General features: G+C 38.8%; 1 protein-coding gene across 2 annotated transcripts in view; it reads left to right on the forward strand.

Annotated features, from left to right (window-relative positions):
• Window positions 1-26,951, forward strand: part of ctnna2 (catenin (cadherin-associated protein), alpha 2) — a 337,564-nt gene that overhangs the window by 39,636 nt on the left and 270,977 nt on the right. For both annotated transcript variants that reach the window (XM_067584710.1, XM_067584711.1), the window contains exons 3-6: window positions 19,491-19,686; window positions 23,464-23,630; window positions 25,069-25,188; window positions 26,543-26,809. In XM_067584710.1, coding sequence (XP_067440811.1) covers window positions 19,491-19,686; window positions 23,464-23,630; window positions 25,069-25,188; window positions 26,543-26,809 — 750 coding nt within the window. The remainder of the gene's footprint in view (window positions 1-19,490; window positions 19,687-23,463; window positions 23,631-25,068; window positions 25,189-26,542; window positions 26,810-26,951) is intronic.

Raw genomic sequence — 26,951 nt, forward strand, 5'->3', positions numbered from 1 at the left:
TCTCTCTCTCTCTCTCTCTGTCTCTCAAACATGCACACCGAATCTATTTTAATCTTCTCATATCTTTGTATGTTTATTTAGTCTTTGCTTCCACTTCTTGTTCACCCATTCCATTTCATCTTTACTGGTAATATACACAAAAGTAATGCTTTGTTTATCTGTGCGTTATTTGTTGTGTTTGCTCATTGGTCTTCCCTTTCGAGGAACAACTGACAAGGACAACTATAAATATCCTATTTACAACAACAAACAGGCAGCCAGCAGACGTTTTTAATTATCTCTTCAGTAGGAGTTGCCTTCTTATTTCTTTAATATTAGTCAGGTTACAGTCCTCCAATTCTTCTTAAGAACAGCTGTTTGGGGCTTTAAATTAATACAATGATAAACACATTTCCTGTTGAAAGAATATGTTTCAACAAGAAAATTGGGGGGGGAAAGTGCAAAAGTCAGTTTTCTTTAGCCAACTTAGCCTGACTTGGATTTCGATTCCTGTTTAATTTTTGTATTTAATACATTAGTTATCTCCTGGTCAGTACTTTTTCTATCACTCAGCCAGACATACCTGGTAAACCAAACACGAAAAGTGTTAGCCCTTACAGGGTTAAAAGATGACATGAGTACCACTTGTGCAAAACAAAGTGGATTTACCTCCTGATCTCTCCGCCCTAATTCCGCCTCTTGGATGGGATTTCCACCATTGGGATGTTTTGGTCGTTGACATGACATTCTGCCTTCATGTGACATAGAGAAGAGTCTCTCTGCTGTACTGTCCGGTTTGCCAGATCAGAGAGAGCTATCAAACCATTTCCTAGTTATGGTTTCTTTCATCAGGGGCCTCTGAGTCCCCTGGTTGCTTTTGATACTCTTAACATGGATTCATTCATGGTGAGTACTCACTCCAGCCTTGTCAGCGCAACGTGTTGCTCTTAATGAATGTTTAATCTCAGAGGTCATCTCTTATGTATTAACTCTGTGTCTTAATAGAACTGGGTGGTGGTATAAGCTACAAACATAGCTGATTCTGGTCCAACACTGTGTGAATTTCTTCAAATGCAAATAACTGATTAATCAGGAATAATTACTGAACTATTACTGCATGTATACACTGGTAATTCTGCATCAACTGTAGTTCTTTGGTTCTCTCTCATTGTCACATGAGTAAAGGTGAACATTGGCTTGATAATGAAGGCCTTTAGAAAGAAGTTCTTCTTTGAAGATAGACAGGAACTCAGGATGAAAGAGTGAGCTTATTGAACATGGTGAATTAACAGACAAAAAGAAGAAGACATTGTTTGTGTTGCTGCCCGTCGATATTCACATGAATCATTAATTAGTGTCGTTTGGGGCACGTAGCAAAAAGTATTGTTGTGGATGTATCCTTGTTTATTTTTGTTTTATGGGTCATCAAGTTGAAAGCTATTTTTCCTCGGCATATTGGCATATTTGACTTCACAACCTAGTGATGGGCTAGCTGTGCACCTGAAGGGTAGAGTTGGCCGTCAGCAATGGATGCTTTAACCCCCTTTGTTTCTGTATGTCATCCAACTCAAGGTTTGGCTATGAGTACTGGTTGGCACCTGACACACATACACGCACGCTGTAGTCAAGGGGCTTAACATAAAGGGAGGGGAGACGATGGCGGCAAGGGGATTAAGGCTTCATGCTGCATCACTGTCATAATCCATTAAGCTAGCGGAAAAGGAGGAAGCCTGGACCTCAAACAGACACTTTTCGGAGGAGGGAAGGGATGCTATACTTCTCCTCAGAGTTTTCATTGAAACCACAGAGCAGTCGCTCTCAAAGTTGAGTAATATTGGGCACTGCTACTGAAGATGAACTAAGTTTGGAGAGTAGATAATAATAATTTTAGGAATATGATGACAGCTTGTCGACAACAGTAGCATTTTAGGAAAAAACAACAATTTTAGGAAATATGATTTCGTTTAATGACTGGGGTTGTTTCAGAAAAACCTTTATGCTACCATGAGCTAATTGAGGTATCTGCTTTTGAAGCACATCCATTTTTATTGTATTTGAAAATAATCCTCTGTCAGATTGCAGATGAGCCATATTCAGATATTATAAAGTACTGTCTGGATGTTGGAGGCACTGAAGAAATGGGTCTAGCACTTCTTCCGCTTAATTTTTAAATGCAAAGTACGGAAAAAGAAGGGAAAAAGGCTCACGGGATTTGGACATGTGAAGGCCTCCACTCTTTGTACTCTTTTCTATCTCTAGTTTGAATTTAGATGACAGTATTTCTGAGAGGCTTTGACTCCTGTGAGAGGCAGTGATGTTCAAAGTCAGTCTGGAACCCCTGCTTCTTGGCATGCTACCCATCGGACATTTGCCATGTTACAGACGGCAATCCTTCATTTAGGTTTAGAGGAGAAAACAGGGAAATTAAGTGGATGGCTGGGAAAATGGTGACATCTTGTCAAGGCCAGAGTATGGATTAAATAAAATTTGACACCAGTGGGTTAACAATGATGATTCAAGATGTTGTTTTCCACAATAACATAACAGGTTTGACTTGGTCCTGAAGCTACTTTGCAATAATGTGAAATCCATCCTAAACCATTATGGAAAAACGCTACTGAGAATGAATTTGAATTTCCCCTGCAGACACAGTAAATAACTAAAAAAGTAACATTTTAGGTTGGTGCTTTATTCCACTTTTTTATATCATTATGTAACAATCTCTGACACATCTGGGCTCCTTGAGTGTTGGCTTAGTTGGTCCTCCTGCCTCCCATGATCGTGTGACATTATCTCAGGTCTCAGTTGTTTCTGCTGACTCACACACCTGCTACCCCCAAGATTTTTGTGGCCTTATCTTTGTTGGATTTTTTTGTCCTACATGCTTTTTGACAAAACCTTGAAAGTATTTTTGATTCACAGCAAGTTCTCACAATCATGACTGCATGCAGACACTATGTTGTGTAATGCACATCTTGTGTATGAAAGCCTGTAAATTGATTTGATTTTGATACTTCAAAATCAAAATCTAGTGCAGTGACAAAGCATTAGGATTTTTCAATTTTACTTCAAAAATCTCATGTCTGTTTGTTATTTTCTCTTGAACCTTTGGAACTACAACCATACACAGTATGCAGAGCCTTCTTTCTGCCTTTGCTGTATTTTCTCTTGGAAAAGAAAAGCCTTGGTCACAATACCCTCGTAATTGAAAATATTGCATCAGATCAGTGCATTCATTTCAATTTCATTGAAAATCAATGCAATGTTGTGCCCGTTCAGTTCAACACATACCCCCTTGAAGTCACATACACAGGCACACACAGGTACAATGCATGGATTTACTTGCACATCCTCTTGGACTTTCTTTATCTGTTACTTTCATATTTTGTGTATCTCTTACTAGGTCATACAGCTACTACATTCTCTCTCTTTCTTTCCCTTCTGTATACACCAAGCTCTCAACACACACAGATACACACACATACAAACACACTATATTGAAACTGATGGCCTAAGAAAGGTGATAATAGTAAGTAATACTTTTTTAAATAGTAGTTTGATTAGGATGACAGCTGTGTCATTATGCAGAGTGCCCCTGTTAGCTTCTGTCTTCTCATTACTTCTGCCAATGCCTTAGGGTCAGTCCTGGATCTTGTGAAACACACTTTCATCTGTCTTCGGGCTGTATCTTCTGACACCTTGCTATGTCAGCATATGGCTCGCCCCAGGGTTCTGAACAGCAGCCATGCACAGATGCTGGTTGTCCGCTGCCTCCCTGCTTTTTCTACCATAGAAAATACACCACACTAGAACAGATTGCATCAGAAACACAACCCTTGGGTGTATCATTACTTTCACAAGCTCAAACTTAGGTAGACACTGTATGTTCTCGCTGAGACAAGTTATAAAAGTTATTTAATGAGACAGTAGCTAATAGAGAAAATTACTCATGGCCTAAGCTACTGAAGACCCTGTGCCACATATGGATACATGTTCATAGTGTTGACAATCATAGTAAATGTGAGTCAACTGTACTTTTTCAATGATTAATTAATTGAATGGGTACCGAGGACTGGTCTTAAATTGGTATTAGTTCTTGTTTAGCCAGAACCATATTACCAGTAAACTCCAGACCTTGTCTTTTTCATTTGACAAAAGTATTCAATTGCTCATAAAATACACATTGTACACCAACTGCAAGAAAGACTACTTGTACTGTGTATATCCCCAAATCTTTTTGGTTTTGAAATCTTTGAATCTTGTTGAATTTCATCAAGCATTTAAAACTGTTGGTTGCATTCTTTTATTCTTTGTTTCGTTCTCTGCACTATCTCCTCTTTCTATCTCTTTTCAGTTAACAGCTTCACTTTCAAGGCTGGAGTTTTCATTGTACTACTTGATATCATGTACCATCTCAAAAGCACATATTCCTTCTGCAAGAAAAAAAACTGTATTTAAAAAGTATCTTAAATACAATACACACACACACTCACACAGAAGTCTGTTTTTACATTTGACATATTGAATATTGCCTTTCTCGAGCCTGAGAGCTGTGGGAGCAGCAGAGGAGAGTTCAAGGTCATCCTGTTACAGAGTTTTCCCTGGATTTTTTGAGACAAAGGTGGCAAAGGCTGGAGAATGTGCATGGAGCGCCTACACAGTTTGTGCGTGAATGTCCAAATCGAAAGACGAAAGTGTCCATAGGGATTTAAATTTTATACCAAGATGGAACAAAAAAGATGAAAAATAAAGGTTGTGATGAATGAGTGTTTATTGTGCTTATAAACACTATATGCTTATCTCCTGATTCAATACTATCATGATACTTGGGTGCCGATTCGATTCAGAATCTATTCTTGATTGAATAAATAGAAAATTTTCAGTCTCTTGCTCCAGTATACTGTGTACCAAACCATTCATTGGTGTCCTTAGTCCATTGAAATACGATATGAAACATAACTGGCAGATAAGATAAATGGTGCACAGCCTTTTTATTTTAAAAAGTTAACTGCATTAATTAATGAATTAATTAATTTGAAAGCATCTTACAGTCTCCTGCCTGTATGAGAATAACAAAATGAGGGAGAGGAGGACTGCTCATGTTTTGAGCAGTGAAGAGCAGCCTCTCTGCTGCACTGTTAGCTCTGGGGAAAGCCATCGTCCAAGACGCTGAGTGGGCGCAGGGTTTTTGATGTGAAACAGACTGAGCTTCAAGTTATTTTCTATACCTCAGAGTTGGGTTAAGTTGTTTAATACTGCAGTGTGTGTTGGTTGGCCGATCTTATTTGTTGATTTGCTGATCGCTGCTCCGCTCCGCTAACGTTAGTCTCTGAGTGATGGCGTAGAAAGTTCACAATATACGTCATGTTCGTCTCACAAAGGTAATTATTTAGTCATTGAATCAAAACATGCTTGCAACCGCTGCCTTTTTTGATGATGAATTACAATATAACTCTAGCGTGTGCACGTAGTAGACTGTCCGGGTGCTGCACTGCCCTCGCAGTTGAGTTCCACTTTTTTTGTTCTGTCAACATCACATGTCGAATCACATTTCAACAAAAGTATCGGCCAGTAATACAAAGGCAGCCTGCCTTTGGGTTAGATAGGCAGGGGAAACTCTGTGTTACAGTACTGTATGCCTTGCAATGTTTGGCAATCTGTGAACCTGTGAATTATAGTGGTGTTATAAGCCCCCCAACACAGACACACACTTACTTGTACACTAGTGCACTGGACTGAGAAGACACTGACATAATGCTGCAGCCTTTGCTGTAAAGATGCTGAGCAGATCTACAGGCGGAATACAGCTGATCCATTTGGGATCTTCAAAGGACTCTGACAGTGAGCCAGCAGTGGTCTTACCTCCTCTCTTCTGCTGTATGTGTGTAAGAGAGAGGCAGAGAGGAGGAGGATGAAAGGGAAAGGAGTGGATGGATAATCTGAGATTCTGATTGTCTGCTTATTTGGCTGGGAGCTAGATCAGTGCAGATGTAATCTAAATGAGTCTGGATAGCCAAAAATAAGTCTGCCTGTTGTTTCTCTATCCATTCTTTTATATGTATTTGTGCTTTTTAAATATTCTTTCTGCGTTACTTCACCTAGACAACCATCGTTTCCCCCTATGATCTGTAAAACCGGGTTAATTTCATGTATGCCATCCTATTATTTCACACAAAACATGAATAATTTACTCACCAAAACTCAACTGCTACACTGCTTTGGTCTGCAGCTGTCCCACTAGTTCCCTCATACTTTTCTGAGTTTTGTATTTACGTAGAGGCAGAGTTAGTGTTCAATATAAAACTTTTGCTATGGTTCCATCGTTGGGTAAATTCTGTAGGAAATTGCATCATCAGTCGCATTATTGTCGTAAATATCTCATCTGTGCACAGTGGTAACTAAATTATTAAACCCCTTTGCAGAGAAAGGAAGACTGGAAATCACATATCAATTTGTAAAGATAGAATGTGCACACAAGTCCATTGTGTTACCCAAAAACCTATTTAAATTCTGCTTTTCTAATGATTTTGGGAAGTAAAACTATCATCTGCACACATAAACCACTTTAATACCAAGCTGGCACCAAGCAATTGAAGCATGTCAAGGTGTTTGTATAAAAATTAACTGTGTGGAGGAAAAAATGATATTAGAAGTGTGCTGTTGGAGAAATTACTATATTTGATGATCATTAATCCAGTGTAGAACTGATCAATTTTGCCTTTAAAAGAACATAATGCACTCTTGATCTTATCTATTGACCTTTTATATGTTGCAAACACGTTGTTCTGTTTCAAGTAAGATGTCTCGCCGAGATGTCTCACACTTTGCATGTGCAGACGAAATGAATGTCTCGTCTGTTAGGAAAGAAGAAATAGAAAGTGTTATCTGAAGTGCATGATACACGGTGACCCTGATTCTAAAGAAGTGATCGCTGGAAAAGGGGAACTAAATGCAAGAACTGGAAGCTGTACAAGAGAGGCATGACACCATATATGGAAATTGTTATTGATTATCTTACAGGAAACGATTGTCTGCAGACAGAGAAGTGTGACTGCACATGAGGTGCTTGTGTAGACAGTTGTGTTGGGTGGAGGCTGAAGTGAAGTGTTTATGTGAGCTGTTCAAGGGGCTCCTCTTGCTGCAGAGCTCAGGGAGCCTGTATGCATACGCTTTAGTAATTTATTAAAGGCAGTTGGGCTGCAAAAGAATGCTGTATCTCTGGTATTTAGTTGCCTTTATCACCTAACAAGACGAGCTGATATTTCAGCTGCATTGACAGCTGTAATATATCAGCCAGTTGATTGGGCGACTGTGGCTCAAGAGGTAGAGCTGGTTTTCCTTTAATAGTGGGGTTAGCAGCTTGAACCCCAGCTCCTGTTGTTCCCAGTGGTCAAACCACCACCTTCCCCTGCTGTCATCAGTGTGCTGTAAAGTGCTTTTTCCTATGAAATTTAAATCACTATATAAGTGCAGTCCATTTACTACATGTGCTCTCTTGTGGTCATTTTCAAAATCTTCCTCCTTTACCTCAAAACCTCATGTGAAAATGATGTATATTACCAACCATTTGGGAGAAAACACAATCTCAATTTTTTGCCATGCTAGTGGTCGGTCCACCACATAAGTCACTGAAATAACTATTAGATGGATAATCATGGAATTTTGCACAAACATTCATGGTCCCCAGAGGATGAATACTATTGATGTTGGTGATTCCCTGACTTTTCCTCTAGTGCCACCCTGTGAGATATCTCAACATCTAAATCATGGATTGGCACAGAATTTGGTACTCGTTCTGACAGCAGCAGAATTTGATTTGGGCATCTTTGTATTTTCAAGCACATAGAAAGTGTTTATGTGAAGGTAGTTGGAAAGATTACAGATGAAGTGAAATGTTTTGCTCACCTCTGACCTCCCTTACAGAGGCTGAGTCTCACTTTATGAACAATTTGTTTTGGAAGGGGCATGTTCAGGGTAGGTTTGATGTTGATGTGCTTTGGGGATGTGGGTGGTAGAGGTTTAGTGGCAAAACACAAATAATTGGATTACTAGATGTGGGAGGCTCATGGAGTTGTGTGATAACAAGATGCCTGCATGGCAATAACATGGCAGTAGTTTAACTCCCCTAATTAATTTGCTGGAGTTGGCCTGCTACTAAGGTATGTGTGTCCTCTGTTGCTACTATACTGTATCATCTCATCTTAACTCCAGTGCTATAATGCTATTCTCACACACTCCATGAAGCCACTTTTTCTGTAGATCGCTGTACCGATTTCTTTGACACCGATGGAGGTGACCATACCGCACACTTGAAACAGCCATGTCAGAATGAGATTTGAGAAAGCTTTTATGTGGTTTGTCTTTGAAGTGAGCGGCATATATTCTGCCATTTGTTATGAAGATTATGTAAAAAACCTGGAGGCATGTCATGAAAAAAATTAAATCCAGGTTAAATGAGGACTCTTTGGGATCTTTACCAAAGAAATGTGTAATTTTAACAAAAACTTTCTGTTCACATCTATAAGTAGAGGTGGGAGGTTTGAGAGTTAAAAAAAATGCATTGTTTCTGAAATTTTCTAATTGGCCAGTGTTGCACATTGATTTCAAAACCCACTCTCTTGTGCGGCTGTTGTTTTGTTTTTCTTAGATTAGTTCCCGTAGGACTAATCATTGGCTTTTTTCTATACAGATGAGATGAACGGTATTTTTAGGTAGTTTTTGGCATCCAAACAAGTTGGTTTTATTTTGTTTCTTTGGTTTTTTTTCCTTAGGTATGCTCATTTTTCTCTCTACAATGAACAATGTTCCCCAGCACATATTTGGATCCAAATGTTTGACTCCTGCTTTGGGCTCTATGGAAGCTGTGGGATGATTTTGAAATATGTGCAAAATTGTCCTTCCAAAAACACCAACAAGAATGTCCACCTGAAAAGTGCGGCTAGAATTTATTGACCCACTCTGTCTAGCCCTATCAAATGTATCAAAAAATGTGAATGAAGTTACCTCGGTGATAGGGGAAAGAATCCGTGGTGAGAATAATAATGAAGGAGTGGGAGGATCAAACAGAGTATAGGAACATGGGCTAAGAGGGTTACTAATGAGGAAAGATTATCAGGAGTCTGAAAGTCTATTGCACACTTTTAGAAGTTCCACTTGCAAAATGTGAGAATCATTACTGCAGATCACACCACTGACTCTGCTTTTCTACTCAATCATGTTTTCTTTGCAGTATTTGTTACATACTGTGAGTGTTCATAACTTAGAGTAAGTAATGTGAAACATCTTGTGATGTTAGTGTGAAATGCTAGAACAAGTTGAAAAAAAATGCAGGTAATTAGATAAACCTGACAGTTTAGAAATATCTGAATTTACTATGAAAATCTATTAAAGTAAGACAAATAAACAAAAGAAGTATGAAAATATTTGACATCCACTAAATTTTTTAAGCACACTTCTAGGAGGTTTTATGAGGATGTTTGCGACCCAAGCTTCATTGTTAGAGTGTCAGAGGCCGACACCCCTGCAATGTGACACTTTCTGCTGAGAACCATTCAGGTACCAATTTTATTGCTCGCTAATCCTCACTGCTTTGCACTTCAGCACTTGTTAACTTTTAAAGACATTTTAAATAACAGGGAATGACACAAAGTGAGTAAAATAGGTTTTTATATTCGCCTCTGCAGGATTCACAGGCAGGGTTGTAGTGTTCGTAACAGTTAAGGCTCATACATGTTCAGGAAATTATAGGTGTGGACATATAATATGTTTGCTTATGTTTTTGTAAATGAGTATAACAAGTGTGTGTAGTGCTCTGCATTTGTATTTAATTTGTCTTGACTGTACATAGTTTATATGTGGATGGATGTACAGTTTACAGGGGAATAGGCAGTCAGTGGTATTTATTGTTTCTACAGCTACCCATTTGGTGAACACCTAGTGTGTAACATGGCCTGAAGCCACCACCTTGTGCAAGCAGGTTTCTATATAGTCCTTCTTACACCTATGTGACTGATTTGCACACTTGGAAACATGTATAGGGCCCCCTCTTGCTTTTGTCCCCTGAGCTTTTGCACACATTATACACTTTACACATTGGCATAAATGGTCTCATCAATTATTTAACAGGGAACGTTATGTATATCACTAGCCGTAGGAGGGTGCAAAAGGTTAACCATATCGCTCAGGAGCTCTATATGCATGTACGTGATCATGCATGTGTGTGGTTGGCGTCATGTGTACACACATGCACACACCCTTCCCTAATGTTCAACAATTACAGCGCATCACTCATCTGTTGGATGCGAGTCTCAGAGGCTGAAGGCGGAAAATTGAACGGCTACGCAGACCCACAGGGATTTACTACTGAGCGGAGAGTCCAGTGGCCAGTGCTCTGGAGAGGAAAGGCCGCATGGCATTTAATACTATTGATCAGCAATAAAATGGGAGGGCAAGGCACAGCAGTTCCTTAGACTTGAAAGAAAGGTTAGCCTTACCACTGCTGCAGCATAATCACTTATGTATTACCTGTTAAAGGAGACCCATTATGCTTTCCTTATTTTCAGTCATATATATATAATGTTACAATGTCGGATGTTCATATTAAATGTGGCCAAAGTGTCAAATAATGAGGTAAACGTATGTAGAAGTAATTCCTGTAAGCAAAAAGCACCGGCTTCAGACTGTTCTGAACGCTCGGTTTCCAACATTTTTTTCTAATTTCAGCCCAAGCCAAAGTTGGCTCGTGACAGATTTCTTTATACAGTGCTCCACGCACAGCACGTGAGTTCACTGCTCTGCTCTGCTAACATTATGGTGATTTTCCATTGTTTTGGGGGTTGTCACCTGAGCCATGACTTGAGTCGAGCCGGCATGCTGTGAGTGTTTTTCCATTACACAGCGGGCAAAGTAAAATAAGTTGTTTACCTGTTGGAGTTGTGCTGGTCGTCTGCAGCTCTTCATCAAACATCTCACTGTGGCTCTTTCTGCTTGTACTATTCCTCCCTGCACTATTTCCAACTGATTTGCTGAATAAATAGCTCCAAATTTATCCATATCTTGTAGGATAATAGGAATGCTTTGATATCTCATTGCTTGCTTAAGAAAAAAAGAACTACACTGAATGTCCAGTGTATGTCCATTTTAGATAAATAAAATAGAATCTGTATGCAAAGGGTGTGGTAACAACTTGACATGGGTTGTTGTTTGTTTGCACAACATTTCTGTGTCCAACGATGTGTGAATGTTTGTTATCCAATCAGGAGTGAGCTTCCATGTCTGGGTTGCTGTGTAAAATCCTGCATATGTAGGATTTAAAAGTGGAGGCTAAGTTAATGAATTCTGGCAGAGACATGACTGCTGATGACAAAGGTGTGAGAAATAAATGGAGTTGGACATGGTTGGATTGAGGTTAAGAAACAGCTAAAAACATGCTGCCACAAACTCGATGAACCCCGCTAAGCCTGTTTCTCATGTGTTCACCATGTGTTTGAAGAATTTACAGTATTGCAGCAGCATGTAATGTTAATTCAGACAAATGACAGAATTCGGAAGTCTGCCATGGTTGACCATTTCCAGTCCACAAGCACTAACTTTATACTTTTAGTGCCCATGGAATGAAAATTAATAAAAAATAAACACGGTAATATAGCTCATGAGTTCCACAAATAACGCACTGCTAATTAAATACAAGCTGATCAATGTAGTTGTTCTTTTCCCCTTTTTCTAGATCATTGCTCTTCTGCCGACCCAAATCGGCATGAGAGTCCTGTACAAATGTATTGTTGTGTTTGCTTGAGTATGGCTCAGCATTATTTGTGGATTTGTTCTCATTGAGTCTCTGTGGTCCTGTGTCTTTCTTGCCAAAATGACCATTTCTTGATGTCTCGCTGTGGTCATTGCTACGTGCGTGTATGTCTCCTTCCTTGATCATTTTTTGTGAACATCTGGAAATATTCCTAGGGCCCCTCCCCAGGCACTGGTGCTGAATTTAGTGTTGTTAAAATTTACATCATTTGTTGGAAAACATACATTGCCAATGTGATGGCCCAACACACCCATGGCCCACCAGCACAGGTGTTTTTCAGTTATTTGCCTAATTAGACCTCGTTAGAGGACTGTGTAGGCGTGTTCAGAAATGCTTGATTGGAATTTGTGTGACGCTGATTGGTTTTATTGCAACTGAGGTTTCACCTTCATCTTTTTCTTTTTGGCTCGTAATTACAGCATAGCTCTGCCCAACTTCAGCCTTAGCAGAGGTCTAATTAACCTCAAAAGGTTGAAACACCTGTGTGGTTGTGCAGGGTGTGTATTGTCATCTTTTAATATACACAAATAAGAATAAAGATAAAATACCAAAGGGAGAAGAAATAAAGCGAGTATGACAATTTAGCACACAGTAACACACATGTTAAAATTAAGTTTATAAAGCACATTTAACTATCTTAATTTAATTGGCCAAGTGTGTAGACTGCAAAAAAAAAAAAATTAACATATAAGTCTCTATATTTCCATTTCCACTTTACACACTGAGCTTGCATGTGTATACATGGTGTGTAATAGGCCTGAGCACACATTCTCCTTTTAGAAATACTTGTTAACATGTGGAAAATGCAATAAACATGTTTTTTGTGCATATTTATCATGTCTACATCTGCCCTCTGGTGTATTGAACCACAGCATGTAATATAGTATGTTACAGAAGCATAATTTACTGAGACTGTGAGGAGGAACCCTGTGGTTCAGCACGTAACAACATAATGAGCCAAACAGTTGAGTGTGTCTCCTTTCACACCCAAGAAAGACATTTTAATTCTCTCCTCATCAGGCGGCACACAATCAGGCGAGAAACTCCTTTAGTTGGCAAAGAATTAAATATTTTATACTGTTGCAGCGTCTGTTCTGATGAACCACACACACACATATAATTTCCCCATCCTTCTCTTTTTCATTCAACCACCAACATATGTCCAGTCAAACGATTCTACATTTTAGTCTTCAGGCTGTTGTAAAGATTGTGTTTGTTGGGTAATACTTTTATACGCTTAGTGAAAACCAATTGTATAATTGGCTTAAATGATAGTGACCAGTCAGTTCACTCATTCGTGCTTCCACGAGTCACTGCCTCCTGTCATTTTTCACATACCATTTCACATGTCACCTGATAGATCTACATCTTCATAAAGCGTGTGATATACATTTAAGACTCCTATCCTTTGCTTTTTGCCTTTCAAGATTGCTGGGTGGTGAAACAACAGTATTCAATTTAATTCTCTATCAAATCTACAAGAAAAAGTCATTAGTTGTAAGCTTAAGATATGTAACACAACTCTATACAGGTTATAGAGGACTGTAGACTGCATAGTAAAGCTTGTTGTGTCTGAAGAATCTGGGCTATAATGGCTGAGAGAATGACATAAGTTGTGGCTGTATGGAAATAAGCCCAGTGTGGTCTTGCATAAAATCCAGGCAGCGCTGCTAATACACACGATAAATGGGCTTGCCTAGGGCCAATTACCAGCTGGCAGAAAAGGGCAAGGCTGCCTTGCCTGACACTGAATTTATTTTGTTTTGTATTAGGCCACATTTGGATGCACCAGGCAAACATTGCTGTGGCCCACTTCATTTCTTTTTGCAAACTAGTTTTGTTTCTACCTCATTCCCCGAGGAATCCATTTGATTAGTCTGTGTGCTCAGTTCTTATTTTGTACTTGCCACAGGTATTGAGGGATTCAGAGGTTTTTTTTGTGTTAAAGTCATGTCATGCACAACTTACCTTTATGACACAATTTAACATTAGACTTCAGAGCACAACACCTTGTGGTTATATTAGGTCTGAGCAGGTTACATCTTGTACTTCCCTCACCTCTGGCCATGTGTGACCATAGAGGGGAACAGCACTATGTTTGAGGTTATGAAGATGATATAGGTTGCATAATGTTATGATAAAAATGTCACATTATCTAATTGAAACCTTGCTGCTTTGTAGTTACTAAAGGCACAATAACAAGTCTACTAAAACTGAGATGTCCTGAACTCCATCCCTCCATTCTTTACTTAGTCCCATCCCATATTTATATTATTTATTCATTTCAATTTTTATTTTCAAATTGGTCATCCAGAGAAAAGTCAACTTCGGAGTAAATTTTGCTTGTCTAAATTATAAAAAAATACAAATTTAACTCACATTAAGTTGTATATTGCACTACTGATATACTTGGCATTATTCAGTGTTTTTAAAGTGTCTTTGTTGTGTTTCTAAGCTTGTGAGTGTGTGTCTGTGTGCTGGGTGGTATTGCCATCATCTTTCATACATACTCATTACTTGCAGTGTTGTAGGCTTACATCATGTTGTAGCATTCTTTCCGTGGTTTTCTGAGGCTGAGTATGAATTTGACGGCTGTCGGTACTGAATTTGCTCCAAAAGGTAAACAGTCAGGCTATTTGTCATATGCTGCGACTCTGTGAAAGTGACAGTGATTAAACTTGGATGCCTCAGCAGCCATAATAAAAGCGGTGGTGTCTAAGGATGCTATTCAGCCTGAAATAAAAGCACTGTCTTTCCTCACTGCAGTGTTTGTCCCTGTCAGGGATGTTTGTGAAATCTGATTTCCACGCTTCATCTAATCAGTGTAAACTTCGCTGCCCATTTATGTTGGTCCTTCAAATTAGTTCTGTCTTTGCTTCTGGAAGTACACTCCAGCCTGTCTTTTTTTCATCCTTTCAACTTATCTGTCTTCAAAAAGCATTAGTTTTAGCTGAGGTAATAGCGCATATAAAGGTTGTGACCTCAACACTGCTACAAAGTTGGTCCATGTCAATTGGCAGAATAAAAGAGATCTGTCAGTCAGTGTGAGTTTTTAAAGCTAACTAACAGCACGCCGTGTGGTTTCACTTTAGATGCCCACATTTCAGATGCTGTTGGTATTTAATATGTTAAGGGAAATAGTCGCAAAAATTATGGCAGCATATGTCACATGTAGAAAAAATGCACAGACAAAAAAGGAACAGCAGTCACTCGTTGAAACTATATACTGCAGGCCAGCAGTACATTCAGTAGGGGTCTGGCAAATTCTTTTAACTGTAGCAGTCTAATATTGCCCACATTTGTAACTGTCTGCAAATGGTCATCTATCAACTTCAAAAAGTCAAATTTGATGAAGTGTTAGTATTATTTTGTCTATCCTCTATATTTCCTTTAAGCTCATTCTCAGGATATTCAGGCATCTGTGTGCAGAGACAGCAGTATGTTTTCATAAAAATAGCCCAGTTAAATCTGTATGAAGGTAGATAAATTGACTAAGCCTCAGTGCACGCTGTGAAGTTATTGTGGTCATAATTAAATATACATTGAGCTTTTTAAGTCACTGTTGCAGAACAAAACGTCAACAAGCTTTGACTTCGACTGAGTCAGTCCCAGTGGAAAGCTACATGACTCATGCGGTAGCCTTATCTGTGTGTATTCCACAGCCCAGCCCTGTGTTAATGAATAAATGAACGTTTGAAGTGCAGATGCATCGTGTGGACCCAAGGCTCAGTATATTCCCATCTTCTGTTCCGTGACAGAGTCGGAAACGGCATTATATAGGCTATTACTTAGAATCTAAACATCTCATTAACTTCAGGACTCAGCTGAGATAAAAGCGAAATCTATACACTTGACCACTATCTCTCTATCTCTAAGCAAACACGCAGTATCTGAGGACGACGGTGGCTACAACAAACAGCATCCAAAGTTTGTAGTCATCTTTTGTTTGTAGTCATCTTACCATACAATTTGTCTTACTTTTGTGACATTACTTAATTTTATCACTGTATAATTGCCCCACAGCTACAAGCTGAGACACTCTGGAGCAATAGAGAATTTAATTAACACTTGAACTTTCAAAGAAGACATATATTTCAACCTTTTTTTTTATATTTAACATTTTTTTTTACTAACACACAATTATAATTCATGACTGGTTACACCATGTTACATGCCAGGTAATCAGGTTACTGGTGAGCTGGTATAAGGGAGCAGAACCATTAACCTCAAGCAGCTGAAAACAGTAATATGCTTTCATGACTTGTCTTTCATCCCTATTCCTAGAGACATATTTACATTGCTCCCTCTAATCTGCAGTGTCTTTTGCCAGCTGGCAGTGGATCTACTGTATAATTGTAAAGGCAGCCGCTTTGTGGATGTCATTAGCCCCAATTATTACTCTGCTTGAATATAGAAAAGTTTAAGAATGTAATGCCAAAGGACCAGGTGCACTGCAAACACTGTTCCCATGTGATGTTATTGCCAGCATGCACAGTGAAACAAATTGTATTTTCATTAACATACTGTAGGAATGAGGTTGGTTGCCCTCCGTGGCCTTCCCAGTCACCACTTCTTCACAATGAACCTTCATGGAAACATGGTAAAAACAGCATAATAATCTATAAAAACACATCAAACATCCCACCACACACATATACCAGAACATGTATGACAGTGTGCCAGGCTAAAACCTGACTCCTTGTAAGGTGGTTGTATTTACAACTATGCTCAAATTTCAGGGCTTCTTCCTCTTATACAAGCAACACTTTTTAAACATCTATATTGCACCAGTTAAGTTAGCCGACAAGATATCCTGATGTATGAAAATAATGCATCGTGTGAACGCAGCCACATAAAAAGTTAAGCTACATTCAAATATGCAGTTCTTTTTTATAAGTTAGTTTTGACATTATTTAAATTAGCTTCTCTTGTGACAGTTAATATAATGTGAAGCATTAGTATTACAGTAATATATCTAGCATACTGATTTAGATCGATGGTATAACTGTTGACCAGTCGCCTGCATTTGAGTTGTCCTGATATATGAGTTTAACAGACATCTGTCAGCTAGTCAGAAATGAGTATTTCTCTTAGTCACGGGTAGATCTAATAACAAGGTTGAAGCATAATAAAATGTCAATGTTAATCAGATATATAGAACAGGCGGTGGTAATAATGAAGGCTCTGTGCAGAAGGCAAACTCATGTCTGCATCAATAGGTCTTTTTAAATCAGGCTGGACATGTTAGCTTACTGTCAGTTTACTTTCTAAACAATGAGCACAAGCAATATAGAGTTTGGTATATGAGGTAGAACTTGAAAGAATAAGGTAGTCTACGTTTATCTGTGTGACTGTGTGTGTGTGATTAATTGCACTTGTTTGTTTGTTTGTTTGTCTGTTGGTGGTGGTGGATCTATGCTGTAATGCTGTAAAGCCGGCATGAGTGCTTATGTGTTTGTGTATGAAAAGGGAGTTAGAGTGCACAGGTCTGTGTGTGCTTTCATGTGTAAATATAATGATAAATTGTTGATTCAGTCTTAGATTTATATAAACACACCATTGCACATCATAATGATTACTCTCGCAGCTGTGTAAGGTGAGGTTGAGCACATAAGTTGATGGTAAACAGATGTATCAAAGTTAGTTTGATCAAGGCAGCTATGAATACAGATTATAAAAACATTGTTATTAAATCATGTATTGCTTTTTATACAAAAATACTTGTGACAGAAAAGGTGAACATGGTCACATATCAGCACTGCTATTCCTTGCTCAATCATGAAGGAGGACATACATCATTCAAGTTCTTATTCCAGTCTAGAAGCCCTTAAGTAATGCAGCCAAGACAGGACATAACTTTGCTCTTAGTAGCTTTTCAGAGTGGAAGCTTATATATTCCACAAACATATCACCACACTGTGCATGATCAGCTGCTGTCAGACTGATACTTCTAAAGCTATCTCTGACCGCAATGTGTAATGAGCTGTTCTGTCCATGTGTTACAGACATGTGTCTTTGTGTTCAGCAAAAGGTGTCACCAACATACAATCCATGGAAAGAATACCACACTTTAATTCATTATTGACAGGCAGCAATGATTGTTTGCTCCTTTGTTGCCTGTCCTATCCTGTCCTGACAAAGTTTAATATATTGCTTGTCAAGTGGCCTTCTGTTAATTACTTTGAAAGATTTCTCTTTCAGGAGAGGTGATCATTATGGTTCGGTGGTAATGACACACTTGTAATAGCGCAATATAATTTAAATTGATAGTTTACAACTAGTTTTTCCCTGCAACATGTTTGTTGAAGCAGAAAAACGAAACACAGTTGTTCATTGCGTGTCCTGATTCTATTGTCTGAGTGCTTATCAGATATTTTTTCAACCCTGAGGCCTGGTTCATGTTTTTGAGTGTACTGTACAATGTGATTGCTGATTAGTTAAAAGCTTTTAGTTAGGATGCCTGTTCCTTGTAATTTCGTGACTTCTTTCAGGCATAGTGCTCGTCTGAAATGGATGCTTTTTCTGTTGTGGCCCTTAGACATCAAAATTGCATTAATAACGTGAACCAACACATAATGTTTGCACTAAACATGGCCTCTGCCTTTGTACAGTATGTCATCATCTTGACTGACTGTCTGCTGTGGGGAGAAATCAATAGTTTTAGTCCAATACACAAAAGCTTCTTGACTGTTCTAGGAGCTTTCTTAATGGAACATATCTTATTACATTTCTCCTGCGAAACAGTCCTGAACTCTTACTAATACAATTAGATCAAGAGCTCATTTTGTAGGATTCAGTAACACATCATCCTATTGATTCTGTGCAGTGTAGCCTATCCAAAAGAGCTGAGATCAAGGAAATGATTGCCTGAGGCTCAATTCAGTTATATTTTTCTTGTGATGAGACGGACAGCTTGATGGACTGACTGTACTTTATAGCACTCCCACTTAAACTAAGGGATTAATATTTTCAGTGGTTCCCATCTAACACAAGGCAATGTACCTGATTGATGCTATGTACAATTTAGCATTTTTCTGTAGAAATACAGAAATAGTGTTTAGAATGAATTTCCTCATTACAGTTGTGGAAGCTCATAATGTAGCTAAAGACATGATTATTTGTCATCTTGTCACGCTGTAGTTTAAAGCTTTTCTCTGAAGTAGTGTCACTATACATTCCAAAACCATGATAAAATGTACTCCCACCATTATGAGGGTATGTATTGTATATGTAAATGTTGTAAAAGTAAATGTTTTCAGAAAATTTTATATTAGAAAAAGTTTGAGTAAAAGTAAAAGTATGAGTATTTTAAAAATTATCATATTTATTACTTTATTAATAATGCTTCATTTATTTACTGTCACATATCGACATTCACAAACCGTGCAACAGTTTGGAGCAATTTTTATCTTCTGTAAACATCTGTAAAATGTTCTATGTGTGTCCAACTATTTTTTACCTTTTATTTCGATTTTGACAACATAATTCTGCACTGAAAGCTTGAAAAACTGAAAACTATGATGAAAATGATTTTTTATGTAATTTTATTACTGTTCAGTTGAGTTTTCAGTTGAAGTGGTAGTCTCTTCCCAAACCTCCTCACCTACAATGACACTGTTACCAGTTCGGCAATCTGTGACCTCTGTGCATCCTTTGTACATACCATATTTCACTCAACCAACTGTAATGCCCTCTCCTTTTTTCATAGGTGACTACCCTGGTAAACACCAGCAACAAAGGGCCATCCAGTAAGAAGAAGGGGCGCTCCAAGAAGGCCCACGTCCTGGCAGTGTCTGTTGAGCAGGCTACCCAGAACTTTCTGGAGAAGGGTGAGCAAATTGCCAAAGACAGCCAGGATCTCAAGGAGGAGCTCATTGCTGCTGTGGAGGATGTTCGTAAGCAAGGTGAGCTTGTTCTCATGGAGACACAGCACTTGTGTTTTAACAGTTGTTGTAAGAATGTTGCTTTGATATTGGTCAGATAACGGTCTGTTTTTTGCCACCAGACAGACATTTAGTGCTTCCTTCTTGCCTCCAGCAATATTGTTATTGTTTTTCTCCCCCAAAGGACAATGTCTGATCATTCATCATCAGTAAATGGTTACCCACATGTTGTCAGTCTGTTTGAAGCTTTTACTGCATCCATGTCCAAAAGGGATTGTGATTTATCTGTTTTCCCCCCCATATGACTTTGGAAAGGACACACTTGAATATTTGTTTATTTTTAGTGTTTTTCAAGAATCCTATTCAAATCCAATTTTGAAGTAAAAAACTCCAATCTGAGACTTTACATCTACTTAAAGCATTTTTATTTACTTAAATGGCAGCATAGACTACATTAAAAAATAACCCTAAATGGGCCAAACAAAATTAAAGTCACAGACTACATTTTCGGAATAAAACAGACCACATCTGCAACACTGATACCTTGCTATCAATCTCACAACAGTTGCAACATTCTCTATTTTTTTCTATTTTTTTCAGTTTAATACTGATATTACAGAACAGTCACACATTGAAGGCAGGACTGTAAGACGGTGGTTCTCAAACCTTTTCACATCAAAGACCCCTAAACTGACACAAATTAGACCATAGACCCCCATCTGATAAGATTTTTACTTTTAGATGTTTAATTACAGAAAGTGTATGAAACCCATGACCAAAATAGTCATACATTCTGTCACTGTGTTACTTATAGATGGAATTATAGTGAAAATAAATTATTCCCCTTTTTGCTGGGGATCCCTGGAACCCCCTCAAGGACCCCTGGGGGTCCCTGGATCCCACTGCTGTAAGGTGCATGGACGCATGTACAGTATAATGAAATTCATTAAAACAGCCCAGCAACTGAAAGCTTCAGAGGTTCTATGGTAACTTTTGAGGCTTTGTAACAGTGTTGGGACTAGATTGCAGTAGTGAGAGTGTTCATAGTTTTGAGGTAGGTACAATAATTCAGCAGGAAAATATCATAGTAAAATGGTATCATAGACTTATCAAAATCATAAAACAAAATTAACACATAGCAGAAGTAATAACAAATGTATGCTTTACACATCATGTAAAATGCTATTAATGCCTCATGTTGAGGTAATCTACAGCTTCAGTATAGTTTCCTGTCTACTGTTTTTAGTGAATTTACTGTATCAACGTGTTTTTGGGACATAATGAACAACAAGCAAATACAGATTTAACTCTCTGTTCAGCTGAAATGATTAGCAGAACAGTAATTGATTTAAATATTGTAACGTTTGGGGAAAGTACAAGTGCTCTGCATATCAGAGCAAGTCAAATATCTACACAACTGTAGAAAGATGCAGAGTTAAGAGTGTCAAAATAAATTCATTACATATAAGACATCACAATATTATCCATTATTTATGGGCTTTACTTGGCACATGCTGCCTTAGGAATGTATTGAGCCTAATTCTGGAGTTGTTTACTCTAAAGTCAGGCATTGTTAAAGCTTTGACTGTCTGTGATGGTGGGGAACCTTGCAGAATTTTTAGACAGTGTAGATGCCCATTCTCATTAGCAATAATTTAGACATTTCAGACATCTGTTAATAATAAAACCTCAGCATGGAAGAAACCCTTCACGTCAACAAATTGTGCTCAGTCTTTTTGGCAGCGCTCGCTCAGATGAGGCAATGGCACAGTTGTTTGTAGTGCACTAAAGTTCCTTTTCTGTACTGAGTGCAAGTCAATGAGGCTTTATATGAATCAAATGTTTGTCCCCAGAATGGAATTGGATTCCCTGTTCAATAACTACATCAGCAGAAAGAGCAAATGGAGCTCAGCATATGTTGTGTTGTACCAGTATACCTCATCCTGCACTGTCAGCTCCACTTGGCCACTGGTGTTGTTGAACACTGACTTGACTGTGTTCGCACATAGCTCTTTTGAGGCGTGAAATAGACTGTTGCCATACAGGTCATATCCACAGCTGACATCAGAAACGATAAGCTCAATCCTTCTACTTGTTAGGCATGTGAGTCAATACTAAAGGAAAACTAACAAAATTTGTGAAACAACTTCTATCTCTTCAGGGTGTGTTTTTGTTCTGGTGTAGTTCATTTTTGCATCAGTGTTTGCGTTTGTACTCATTAATGATTACACTGACCTTTCTCATGCTTTTGATGCTTAAGTTCTGCCCTCGTAAAAAGGAAACAAATCATACTCAGTCCTTGTCTTTTCCATGAAAAAAAAAATGAGTTGAGCAAAGACCAATACTTGAAAAGGAGATGAAAGTTAACATTCCACATCCCCTAACCTTTTATTGCCATTATGAAAAGATGGGCATGCTCTAAAGCTCTTCAACACAGAAGTGGGCTGATGATGGGGCTCTCTGTTCATTGTCTCTTTAAACTCCACTTTTTTGCTGGGTTGGATATAATAACATGTCAGGTCATCTAGGAAAACAGTTTTATATTATTAACATTAGAATTATGAGCACCAAAATATGCTATATTGACCATATTTAGCAGATTCTTAAAGAACATATCATTTATACAAAACCTTTAGGAGCAGGTAGAGGTTGTTGTGAATTGTAGAAAACCCTTAAATCTGTCATCACCGCATCATGTCACTGTGACCTCATCATGTCAGACTTTGTCATGATTAAATTATACATGCTGATTTCAGACCACAGAGAGGTTCAGTAATCAGGCCCTTTGTACTGTCACACTTCACAAGCTCATCACTGAGCCAGACAGAGTAATGGCACCACAAGCAATACTGTGTGTGTGTGTGTGTGTGTGTGTGTGTGTTTGTGTGTATGTGTATGTGTGTTCATGAGCTTTTGGGCTTAAGTTTGTATTTTAGCCATGCTAACGGCATGACTTAACGGAGGGCATTAACGTTCGGTCGGTCTGTCTGCCTGCCTGTCTAACTTTGTCTGACTTTTATTGATGAGAAAATACCTGCAAAACCCATGACATCCCCATCAGCTTTACTTTGTATTTTGTGCTAATTAATAAATGTTAGCATGCTCACATACTTAAAGACAATGGTGAACATGGTAAACATTATACCTGCTTAACATTAGCATGCTATCATGGTATTTGTGGCATGCTATATAGTGATAGTTATCGAGTGTAATTGAGTGTGCTGTGTAATATTGATTACAATAATTTTAAAAAATGGCAAAAGCTTTCTATACATGATTACATTTTTGCAAGTTTTAAGGCCTCATATAACTAACATCACCATACAACAAACAGCTGTGTTTGCTCAGTTATTTTGAGTCTTGGGTCGGAGCTGTTGCGGATGAGTTTTGCTCAGAGACAATGCAGAATTAAAATGTTACTTGAACAAAGGTGAAATGGTTGGGAGGTAATAACTAAGCCACTTTGCAGCACTTTATGTAGGTTTACAAGCCCACTGATCTCTTAAATCCCTTGGACTGTGTGGGTTTGAACAAACTGGGACTTCTTTGAAGCCAAATTCTGAATCATCTATTTCCTAACAAACATGGTTCTATAAGCTATGCACTAGATGATGGAAGTTAGTAGTGGGCCATCATCTCAACGTATTAATACCACTGCATAAGCTCACTTTACAGATGATAAACTATGTATATAAAAATGCATACACATACACACACATAATAATATATTGTGTACTCTGAGGTAAACATAGTCATGTCACTTTTTCCACTTATGGTTTTCTTCATTACTTCTTGCAGGAGAGACAATGCGTATTGCCTCCTCAGAGTTTGCTGATGACCCGTGCTCCTCCGTGAAACGTGGCACCATGGTGAGGGCCGCCCGCGCCCTGCTGTCTGCTGTCACCCGCCTGCTCATCCTCGCTGACATGGCTGATGTCATGAGGCTGCTGGCCCACCTTAAAATTGTAAGTGTGATCATAATCTTATTTTAAGACAAAAAGTATGTCAACAATGTGGTTGTTGATTGATATTAGATTAAGAGTTACGATGTCACAGGTTTTGTTTATTTTGAGTTACAGTTCCAATCAGAATTGTGAGCTGGAACTTCACTACATTAATACATATGTTAGTATATCTAACATGTCTTTAAATGGCTGACTCCCCACAAGTCTTGATGTTTTTGCACAGTGACACAATCAAGTGCATTAATTAGACTTTCACGCACAGTATACTTAAGGATGTTGAAGAAAGGACTTCCTGGTGTTGTGTAGTCTACAGCAGCAATTTATGCTTTTATCACAACCTCTGTTCACATTAGCATATAAATGAGATGGAGGAGCATCCTGGGAACACACATCTGATGTACTGTACGGTATCATGGTACCATTGTGTGGTGTGATTAAGTGCACATACCCATTCCTCTCACTCACTGCAGAGTCATTTGAAGAACTTAGGTTTCTTTGTCCCATATTTTGAAAGTAGCTTAGTGTTTGGAAAGAGAAATTAAAGGACCAGTGTGTAGTGACAGTGAGGTTGGAGATTGCCACCAAATGAATACCACTCAAAACGCAAAAGGCCCTCTCTAGAGCCAGTGATTGGTTTGTCCATTCTGGGCTACTGTAGAAACATGGCAATGCAACATGGGAGCCTCTGTGGAAAAGGACCTGCTCCCTATGTAGATATAAAGGGCTCATTCTAAGGTAACGAAAACACAACAAGTCTTATTTTCAGGTGATTATACACTAATTAAAACATACTTATGAATATTATATTCCATTTCTGCTAAGTCAGTTCCACTAGATGCCACTAAATTCTACACACAGCACACTACAGATCGCTAAAATTTGCAATTGGTAGAAACTGATACAAACTCACGCCTGCATGCCACTTCATTCACTCACTTTGTCCCCCTCTCTCTCTACTCATAGTCCTTTTTTCTAGCTTCATTCTTGAGGCCCACAGAGGAGCTTAACTCAAGCCAGCATAAGCCTCGCCATCAAAGGCCACTTAAAAGTTATCTCTCTCTCTCTTCTCTCTTTTCCATTACATCTTGTGCAACACTTTCATTAGGGATAGAGAGGAGTTTAGAATCAGAATGTACCCACAAAATGGATGAAGATTGCTGAAATGAGACCCATCAAAACTGCACAACTTAATGGTTATTGTTTTTTTTTAAACCTGGTTGTAATTATACACCGTTGGAATATCATTTTTTATTCATTCGACCAAATACAAGTTTTTTGTTTTTATTTTATTTTAGAGTATGTTGTAACATTTATGGCTTTAGGTTTATTACTTCATTAAAATATATAGCTCAAGGCTTTGTAGGCTATTTTTCAGCACATCAACTCAGTTTTTGGCACGTCCAGTATGTATTTCTGTGTGTGTGTGTGTGTGTGACAGGTGGAGGAGGCCCTGGAGGGAGTGAAGAATGCGACCAATGAGCAGGACCTGGCCAACCGCTTCAAGGAGTTTGGGAAGGAGATGGTGAAGCTTAATTATGTGGCAGCCCGGAGACAGCAGGTAACTGGATGGGGGAAAAAAAATCTATTGCAACATATCGCAACATTTCCACTCGCAATACATTATTGATACACTGGCACCAAGTATCGGTACTTTTTCTTTTAAACATAGGACAGCTCAGAATTGATTCAGCTACTTTGGCTTACCACTACCAGAGCACCACTACCCTCTGCATCCTTGTGGAGGTGCTGAACAGATTGATGGCAATTTTAGGTGACAACGAAGAAATGCAAGCAAAATGACCAGCCATGAGCAGCTGCTGTCAGACTCTCTGTGTCCACACTGGCAACACAGAGTCCGCTGGAACTTTTGACAGTCACTAGAAGCACATTCATGGCCCTTTGTAAAAGTTTCTGGGTGGTACCTTTGTTGTAGCTGAGCTAGCAGCTCTACTATGAGAGGCTCTCGGTGTGTGTGTGTGTGTGGGGGGGGGGGGGGGGGGGGAGTGTCAGTACATAGCAGCTGCTGTTTATTAATGGCATTGTCTCTTTTAGGCTTGCTTTCATAGAGACACATGCACACTGCCATTATGGACAGTCATGAGATAATGATTAAAGAAGGTTAAACAAATGAAACTTTTTCCTGTAGGGGAAATTTGGTTATTTGAGCAGGAAATGGAAATATTTTCAATAGTTGTTGGACTCAATAAACATTGCATTGACAATTCTAACACATTTAAAGCAGACCTTATTTATCAAGACAAAATGAGTGAGACAGTTGGGGATTACTTGTATGTTTATGGAATTTTTAAGTAGTTGTTAATAACAGGTAACAATTTATTTCACAGAAAGTAGTGCATGCTAGAAATTCCTGTTTTTCAGTGGCACTTGAAATGACTTTAAAATAATAAATCAGCAAAAGCGCTTATTTGACCCAGGAGGATAAGACATGAAAGTGTTTGAACATTTGTTTCTAATATGGCCCCCGAGTGTGACAGAAAGCTTTTGGAGGACTTTTCCTACAATTGTTATCTTGGCAAGCTTCCACCCTGCTGAACTGTCCCAGAGTAAAACACCGAATGCCGTTCAGCTCCAGGGTTGCTGATATGCTGACACTGCCCTACTGTTGTGCGGCTGGAACAATTGCAATTGATCAGAGGGGACATGAACTTATGTTTTCCAGAAATTTCTTGAACTGGGGTTTAGTTTGTGCTCTGTTCTTCTGATGATGCCATCAGAATTCTCCACATCTTTGTGAAATACATGCTCTTAAAGCAATACTCCAACATTGTGAGAAATTCACTGTATTGCCTTTGCATTTATTACAATAGTTTCTTCATTCCTAAGTATGCACTGCTTTTTCTTTACAAGTGGTTATATAGTGCTCACTTAAGAACCTTTTGTCACCTTCACAGGAACTGAAAGACCCTCAGTGTCGAGATGAAATGGCAGCTGCACGTGGGGCCCTTAAGAAAAACGCCACCATGCTGTACACGGCCTCACAGGCCTTCCTGCGCCACCCAGATGTGGCAGCGACACGTGCTAACCGAGACTACGTGTTCAAGCAGGTGCAGGAGGCCATTGGAGGCATTTCCAGTGCTGCTCAGGCCACCTCACCCACTGATGAGAAGCATGGTCATGCTGGCATTGGAGAACTGGCTGCTGCCCTCAATGAATTTGATGTGAGTCACCCATTATCATATTGTTCTTCTTTCAAATACGCGCTCTGCACAACACTCTGCTTACATATGAAAACTAATCCATTACAACAGCCCTGCAACACTATCATCGACGTATACAAGGTACTATGTTCAGCTTTTCGAC

Source organism: Thunnus thynnus, chromosome 3, assembly GCF_963924715.1.
Source record: "Thunnus thynnus chromosome 3, fThuThy2.1, whole genome shotgun sequence".
Lineage (NCBI taxonomy): Eukaryota > Metazoa > Chordata > Actinopteri > Scombriformes > Scombridae > Thunnus > Thunnus thynnus.